Below are 9,095 nucleotides of genomic sequence, written 5' to 3' on the forward strand. Positions count from 1 at the left end.
GAAGCGACATCAAATAGCAAGGATATTTTCCCATTTATGTTGAAACATACTTAAGCGTATCCAAGTTCATAAATAACAATGAGAATAAAAATAAAAATTTAAATTGAAAAGTTCGACATATCAAAAAAGGAAAACAACGACCAAATAGCGGTGTAGACGACGATGGTTGCTAGGATAAAAGTTTTGCCATCAAATGAAATCGTAAGCCAAAACCCAAACTGCCAAGAAGATGAGCAGAATGTGAAGAAAGCACCCCAACGAGACGTCAAGAAGTTATAAAAACCAAATAGAAAATAAAATAGTAAATGAAAATGCACATAAACGCCGAAAAGTAGACTCGCATATTTTGAAATGTCAATTTACCAAGACGGATACAAGCGAGTTTTCCGTTTGTTTTCTTTCCACTCCACATTTTTTTTTACTTTTACACTTTGCACATCATTTTTATTTTTATTTTTACTTTTACTTTTATTTTTATTTTCATTTCACATTGCAGCGGATTCAGTTACATTTCCGTTTACTTTATTTGGTTTGAATGATTTTGTACTTGAATATTTTTTTCGATAACGTTTTTGATTCGGAATGTTTTGGTAATAAAAATTTATATTTGCTTCGCTGGCATTGCTTCGCATTGAATCTTCACGTTGAGAATGAAGGCATCGCATTTCAAAATAAACAAAAATATAGAGAGTAGAGTTCTACTGAGTAACCTTTTTCTAAGCAAACCGCCACTGCAAGCCGGTACGACTTTAACTACTCGCAGTTAACAGTTCCAAGTCTAAAGCGCACTTTTCTGTGAATTTGCGTTTAAAGACACAGCTGTGTTGTTTCCAAGGACCTTTGGAACGTCATCGCAATGTTTAAAGTTTTTAATGTACGTTTCCGTTTCAGTTGCATGCTTCAGCCGAATTGCGTGCAGACGTAAGCAATTTTTGTTACCTTTTTAGGGAAGCTAATAATTTCATTTTGGATTTTTTTTCTAATTTTGTGGGGTTGAAAGTCAATGAAAATAACTTCAAATATTCAAACAGTTGTTGATATTATTAAAAAGTTATCAATCCATTATAGGGATTCTATTTCATTGCAGTTTGCATATTTGGGGTGCTAATAGCTGTGTTGCTACATGTGTGAAATCTAAAAGCAATTTCTCTGAGTTCAGATTTCAAAGTGAAGAACTCAAGAAAGTGATATGTATATATACATAAATACACATTTTTTATTTTGTAATTTAGTACTTTAAAATGTTTTCTTACCGTCCTCGTTCATTTGAGTGATGATACCATCGCACCGATTTTTGTCTCAGTACTTCCGGTATTTTCACAAAGCACGACAAATGTAATGTCTGTCCATATGAAGCTGTTATACGTTTCTTTAAAACACTTGTGTCACAAATGCCAGAAGTCTCATTAGCAACGTCCTGAAAAATTAGAAGATAAATATTATATTGAATTAATAATATATAAACAAAAAAATATAATATAGAGTTATATGATAAGGTATCTAGTATTATTAAATAAAAGATAATAATAATTTCATCAACGAAGTTTAGGGAAAAAATTTAGGGAGGGTAAAGTAGAGGGAGGAATGAGTCCTCCACAATTAGCTTAAAAGCCATTGTTATTCTAGCATTCCTCTTAATGGTAGCTCAGTAGGTCATGTTAGAACCAGTCGGAAGCATTGATAAATGAGGTTGGAGAATGGGATACCCAATAGCTAGAGCCTGGTTCTGGACAAACCTGAACATAGATACAACAGATGTTTTGGTGTCTTTTCTACGAGCGTTGCTACACGTCAAATCATCAATCAAAATTAAAAAATAAATTATGTCATTATTATAACTCAACTGTACAAACTATCCAAAACTATCAAATAAAAACCAATAAAATCTACAAATCAAAATTTGAAGGTTCAATCAGTAATAAATTGCAACAGCAAAAATCTTTATATTTAATTAATTGAATTTTTTGGTTGACTATACAGTTGCTTTCAGTATTGTCAATTACTTATCATTAGTAACTTTTAGAAGTAACTCTTAAATAATTTTGTTACGAGTACCTTCAAAGTAAACCCCATCGAGTTAATCTAATATTAATAATCAAGTTAAAATTTATTAAGCTAATATTATAATTAGTAATAACGTAATTATTATTATTACTAATAAACGTTTTATTTCTTATTATTATAACAATATTATAAAACTCTCATTTATACTTACTTGTAAAAGACCCAACTGATAAGACTTGCAAGTACCAGTTTCTTTATCCCAGCCGCAATAGGGATCTGCAACACAACGGAAACAGGAATCATAGCGAACTTTGCACATAGCTACATCGATTTGTTTGACCATATGATCGGTAGCAATATACAAGGAACCAATTTTGGGACTAAGGCCCATTTCACGTATAGGTTCATTATGTGCTGCCTCAAATATATCTAACAAATTTGAGTGCCTATTTCCATAACGTACGAATTGTACGATTTTATAAATTAATCCAGTACTCGTACCGACGAAGTATACCAAATATTCCTGATTAAGTTTATCTATGCGAATTCTGTAAAACAAAGAAAAAAGAAAATAAATTTTATAAAGTATCAGTTTACTTATTAATCTAAATGAATACAAATCTTTTCTAGAATTTTGCATTTGAAAAATATTCTTAGATCATTTTATGAAGTTTTTTATATCAGTTTCTGGAGACTTTAGCAGACCTCCAGACCACCATTAAAGTTTTTAAGTGATCTTCACAGATCTTTTACTTTAAATATTTATTCCCATCGGTAAAACGCCTAGTACTTTTGTTTGAAGACATATTTCTCTTTGTGATTTAGCTTCTAATAAAGTTTCGATTTATGAGGTACGGTCTTTACTTTAATAAATTTAATTTCCTTCAGAATTTAATGAGGCTTCTGATATCAGTTGTTTAACATTTCCTATGAATTATAGCCTTGGTTCTTGTTAAAATTTGTATATAATACTCGTAGGTGAAAATTACTAGTTTTTCTTCTTATTTTTGACTAATATCATAAAAATCGCCAGTTAAAAGTCTGTCTTAGACATACCTGTCAATTATTCAAGTTATTTACTTGCCAAAGTGTCTACTGTTAACACCCAATTTTTTTAAAAATTTCTATTTATTTCAAGATCATAGTTATCTTTTTTTTTATCACTAAATATAATACATTTCACAATTCGTTTACTATGTCGTTAGATACATTCCACAATTAGTTTTACGTTAGATACAGAGCCTTCTCCAAAGGCAAAAAGTCTCAGTATCGAAAATGTAAGAATGATAAAATAAGTTCCCCTACCTTTATAGTCAATATTACATGCACACAGTTGGGTCTAACAAATTATATAACAAAATTGGGTTTTAAACAATAGTACGTACACTTAAAGTATCATGGAGAAATGATAATGATAACTGGTTATCTAGTATGGAAAAGTCTGTGTTTATGTCATATTGCGAGAGAGCGAAAAAAGAGGTGCAAGTTGGTACAAAGTTCTTTCAGGTTGGGTGGGCTTACATGATAATGTACTTCATGAATTAAAAGAATGTATGAGAGTACTTTAAACATGGAATAATTTGAAGTTATAAAAAAATAGTAGAATTGGGCTGAACTAAAAAGATACTTTGTAGAATAGAATATTTTTTATTATTAAAATATATTTAAACTGAGCGACCCATACTGAAGTTTTATATTATTAAATGCTCTATATTTAGAGGCAAGTTTTAAACACATCTTTAAAGTATACATAGTAGGCTGGTTAAGTTATTAATAGAAAGAGTACACATAAAATAATTTATTTGCAATTATTTTTAATTGATATAAAGGCTGATGTGAATAAAAAATAAAATACGCCACCCTGAGTAATAATAGTCTCATAATAATAGAAGTAACTATAGTCTTCTTCAACAGACTATAGTTTATATATATATATTGTGGAACGTTAGGACAGTGCACCGTCCAACAAGTGACCCCACTGAAGTGAAAGATTAGACGAAGTAGACCACGAAATGGCTTAGATCCTTTTTATTCCTTCGACTCTCAGATTTCGTTATTGAGTTAAAACCAGATAGGCTTCCATTCGTATTGACTATATATAGATATATATTTATAGTAATAAAAACCAATCTATGAGCTTCGATTCTTAGAAATCGTTATTGAGTTAAAGCTAGATTAAGCTTTTATTCGCGTAACTACTCAATAACTATATTCTATAGTCTATTGACTATATATAGATATATATTTATAGTAATAAAAACCAATCTATTAGCTTTTACTTCTTCTTTACATTAGCCTTTTTAGCAATAAAAAATAATTAAAAAAGTGTACTAACAACAACTCTAAATTTGCATTTATATTTGAATTATTTTTATGCTAATGTATTTTAGACCTCTCTGTAGGTCAGTGGTTTAAATAAACCAAAAAAAATTCATTTTTTATAAATTTTAAAAAATTATTTTCAAATTGAACTAAAAACTTACTTTACTATGAAATCTAAAGTTCGCGAGATTTTTTTTTTGTATTTTTCTCTTAAATGCAGTATGCCACAGAAAGTCCTTTCTTGTGCTAAATGACAACAGTTTACATTATTTTATATAAAAACTGCAAAAATGCAGCACAAAACGAGTTCAAACATCTGCAAAAACGCAGTCACATTATAAACTTAGACCAATGTTTTGCAGTTTTTTAAGTTTTCAATGCTAAAGAACCAAAAAGTAGAGATCCATATTTGTTCTGCTTTATGTTTTTTTTTCACTATGACATTCGTATAATTTTTTGGTATGTTCTGTGATTATCCTTTTCAAGTAAAACGTTTACCGCAGCAAATTTTTCAAAACTAACACTTAAGTTATTTACTAAAACTATTTTTACACTGCAAACACACATTTTTAATGCATTAAGTGCCGAAACTCTTGACTTGAGCAATTTTAGAGCTAAACCGAAACCGGAAACAGGCAGAAATAAAATTAAAAAAATAAATTGTTATTCTTGCCTACAAAACCGCTGCTTAAGTAACGCCGTTGAGTTTTGGCAACGAAGCCGAAATTTCGATTTATTTTGTATTTATAAAGTTTTACTCAAGGCACTTTAAATACTTTTTACTTGACAGAACATTTCCCTTGCCCTCAGTCAACCCTTTGCCATGCAACCAAACTCATAAATTCATTTAAAATGCATTAACTGCAGCAACTTACTTGTCCACAACCAATTTGGTTAGGATAACATCACGTTTGTAAAAGACGGGATTGCCAAATTCATGATCGACCGCCTTATCCATTAGCGGATGTTTACGTATGAAATTCAACACTGAATCAGGCAGTGCAGCGGTATCGTTTGTGCAAGTGCCAGGACGTGGTTCTGGAACTTTCGAATTCAGTACTGGCAACCAGGCGGAATTTGATGTGGCTTGCTCCTTAAACTTGCCTGCAAAATAAATAAAAAGAAATTTTTATTAAATTTGAGATAAATGAGGTTAGAGTATAAAAAGTAGCAGATAAAGTAGTAGTTAGTAGTAGATATACATAAATACAATATATTTAAAAACTATTCGTAAGTGATGACTTTGAGTACAATAAATGACTATAGCTTTTTTAAAATAATATTCTTTATTCTACTCAGTTCCAATTTTTTAACAATTTTCTCTTGTTTTTCTAGAGATTTCATCCTTTCGAAATCCTGAACAATTTTGTACTAATTACTATTTTCTTTGACATATCAAATGTTGTGTTTTGTTGTGTTTAAAGGACTTCAAGTTCTTTTTTGTTTAGTTTATCTTATTTTGACATTAAGAGTGTGCATAGATTTTTTTTGCATTCTTCACAATCACAATTTTTAGCAACACCATTTGTTTTCCTAATTAATTACTCTGGTTACAAAGTTTTCCACAAAAAACTTGTACTTTTTTGGCAAACTTGGCAAGAAAAATGTTTTTAATAAAAGTTGTGGTAATGAATTTTAAGTGCCAGCTTACGGGACTGCTGTCTCTTCACTGCTATTATGAATTTTTAAAAGTTTTTCGGAAAATTAATGAAGTTCGATTTTGGGCTCTCTGGGTTTATCAGTGGAAACAGACACCAAAATATAAAAAATTGTTTGCAAAGTCAAAAGCAGTTACTTTGGATGCTGTGGATATAGATCTGTGGAATACATATAAAACAAAGTTCAACAATTTTTTTTGACAGATCCTAAAAATCTATCAAAAACTGGTATCGAAAGCCTCGTGAAATTCTTAACCAACTTTTTTTTTTCAATAAAGACTGACTAAACAAATCACTGTTTCTGTTATTATATGATATCAATAATAACAGACTTAAGTGACTAACAGGTGGTGTACGTACACATTCATCCTTAAGCCAAAAGTAAGGTTAGATTCGAACGCCGAATGTTAATATAAGTACCAACACTTCTACTCGGAGACATCTATCGTCCATTGTGATGCTCTCAACATCACTTAAAAGAGGTGAGTTACACTAATCGTCATTATCTTCGTGTATTGTCTCTGTTAAATTCGTTAATCTTCTAGATACGACTAAAAAAAATCTAACAAATCCACATTCGTATTCTTTTCCACTCGAAAACGATAGATACCGATGCAGTTTGATGCATTATTTGTACTAGTCACGCCCACTGTCTTGGTAAGAAGGAGAATATTTTTCTTCGTCATGTGAAGCCATTGTTTCGCGGCGATCACTATTGTTGTTCTGGCCTTTTTCAAGGCAGTCGATGTGGCAAGAGTGCCACATTTTTACCGTTTTGTATTCCATTTTTAAGCTCTGCTGTCCACTCAGCCAAATGCTACATCGACTCCAGAGTGAAGTGGTCGATTGAAGTTTCAACTATAGTTGTATATTGGTGCAGTCTTTTTTATGTCACTTTAATACCTCCTCCAAAGGAGGAGCCACTATTTTAGTTTACGGCTTATCAAAATGCTTTTATGAACTTTGATGTTTTCCGGCGTCACCACCTCTTTTGGGTAACCACCATGTTATTGTTGGAGCCCGTGAGGATGTGAAAAGCAGATAAAATGAAGGAATTACACGTCGAGTACATGAGTTTAGATGTTGATGAGTAATGTTTAAGTGAGAGTAAGAATGGTTAAGACTTTAATACAAATCAACCATGATCACGATAAAGAAACCTGGCCACTTTAATGGGGTGGGTCCAAAGGATGATTTGACTGAGGTTTGTGTGATTGGCGCCGTCATGGGGTGTAGAGCTGCAGTTTAGGCACACTTGGGATTGATGTATTTATGCGTAACGAGTAACTGTAAGTACATGGCTATATCATGATCACAAATTAGCTAGGACAAATATTGTTGTACGGAGTAATCATCGTTCTTTTTGGGATTTGTTAGACTGGAGATTATTGAGAACCAAGCTTTTTAGTGGCACTAAAATTGTTGTAACTAAATGAGTAATCTTCCAAATGTGATGAAATTTGAACAGGTTTCATTACAGACTTCCCATTTTTTGAAATTGATATAGATTTTTAAATAGAAACGCTGCCAGTGTGTTATCTTACAGATTTATGAGCCGTTGTGTTAGTCCTCGACAGAAACATAGAAAATGGTTCATTGATTCTGTGTCTTCTTTATAAAATTCTGCACAATCTTATCGATAGAAGACACTCTTCAAGCATCGGTGGAGTGGTGTAGTATCGCGCAAGTAATTAACTAAGTATAGGTACGTGTTATAGGCTTGTTGAAACCTCAAAAATTTTTCGTTTGAACTTAACCTTAAAGTTGTCTCAACCTAGCAATATATTTATTGTTTTTAATTTTATTTTTAATTAAATAATAAACTCTTTTTATCTCTTGTAATTTTTACACTTTCATAATATTTGTGCAATTCTTTTCTCAAATTTTATAGCCTAATTTGAAACAAAAAATAGCTACAATCAAACTAACAAAATTAATGAATTCAAAACAAAAAATTGTATTAAAAAAATTAAATTCTACCTTGCAAATGGCAGTAGTTTCACTTACAATAATCTCGGCTGTGTAACATTTATGTGGTATCTTGAACCCAGTGTGGCCTCATTAGATATATAAAAATATCTTGTTTCACTACAAAATAACATACTTTTTGTAGATCCGAGGACAAGGCAGAGCAAGCCAGCCATCGTAAGACAAGAAAAGATACAGTGGAAGGATATAAAATTTTTGCAACAAAATACTTTGAAGCAGTTAAGTGCAAATATAACTAAAAATTTGCATATCTTTCAAGGACATCAAAATGTAGAGCAACGCAAAAGGATATTGCAGTGGTTGTGCCGGATTAAGGCCATTTTGAGATAAAATGTCGCACTGCCGAGATACTCGTGTAAGTAAAAGTACTTAATGTAGCACAATTGCTACAATTTATACGCTACAATGTTGTAAGGTTGTAACGTCGTATAAAACCGCTGCAGCAAATAGAGCTGGGCGTTTAAGCGGCAAGGGAGGACGAAGTAAGAAATTAAGAGAACTCCAGTGTGCTGCACACAATATCAGAGTTTAAAATGCCAACATTGTCGACATTTAGAGGCGTTTCGCGATATTTCATATGCAGTGAGCGATTTTATTAACGTGACTTAGCGTGCGTGACAGGTGCAAAACCGTTTCCAAGTGAGCATTTTTTGGATACTTTCAAGCATAAAATTTTATGTCTCTTTTCGGTACTGTTTCCAAAAATTCCAAAAAATGAAAAATCCTTAATAAAAGTGTACATATGTTGGTAAAATTTATATTTTGTTTCTTTTATGGAACAGTGGATTTTCGGGTTCGGATTTTTATTGCAATTTCAAATATATTTTCGTATTAGAAGTTTAAAAATGTTAAAGTTCTCGCTGCTGAGCTTAGGTAAAGCCTCGTTGAAGTTTTGTTATTTTACAATATTTAGTTACATATACAATAAGCCTAGAAAGGTTTTCTTATATATAAATAAGATAGTGTAATTCAAAAATATAATTCATATTTTTTATAACGAATAAAAGTTTCACTAGATCCAAAAAAATATTGATTTGAAACATATTTTTGATTTTAAATTCAGTTTAATGATAGATTATTAATCTGATATACACAAACCTAATATAATCTAACACTATCCTT

The 9,095-nt window shown here is 31.3% G+C and overlaps 1 protein-coding gene across 1 annotated transcript; it reads right to left on the minus strand.

The window, feature by feature from the left end:
• Positions 1-1,249: 1,249 nt before the first annotated feature.
• On the minus strand, positions 1,250-5,432 carry LOC119684725 (semaphorin-2A-like). Its single transcript, XM_038098825.1, has 3 exons — positions 5,202-5,432; positions 2,216-2,552; positions 1,250-1,417 (listed from the first exon to the last, which is right to left on the minus strand). The coding sequence occupies exons 1-3, from the start codon at positions 5,282-5,284 to the stop codon at positions 1,250-1,252; spliced, it is 588 nt and encodes a 195-aa protein (XP_037954753.1). The 5' UTR covers positions 5,285-5,432.
• Positions 5,433-9,095: the final 3,663 nt, after the last annotated feature.

Source organism: Teleopsis dalmanni, chromosome 2 (assembly GCF_002237135.1).
Source record: "Teleopsis dalmanni isolate 2A chromosome 2, ASM223713v2, whole genome shotgun sequence".
In the NCBI taxonomy this organism is placed as follows: domain Eukaryota; kingdom Metazoa; phylum Arthropoda; class Insecta; order Diptera; family Diopsidae; genus Teleopsis; species Teleopsis dalmanni.

Coding starts and splice junctions, on each gene's coding strand:
- LOC119684725 (XM_038098825.1), bottom strand. CDS start 5,284: ATGGATAAGGCGGTCGATCATGAATTTGGCAATCCCGTCTTTTACAAA. Junction 2,553..5,201: donor ACCAAATTGGTTGTGGACAA/GTAAGTTGCTGC, acceptor TTTGTTTTACAG/AATTCGCATAGATAAACTTA. Junction 1,418..2,215: donor ATCAGTTGGGTCTTTTACAA/GTAAGTATAAAT, acceptor CTAATTTTTCAG/GACGTTGCTAATGAGACTTC.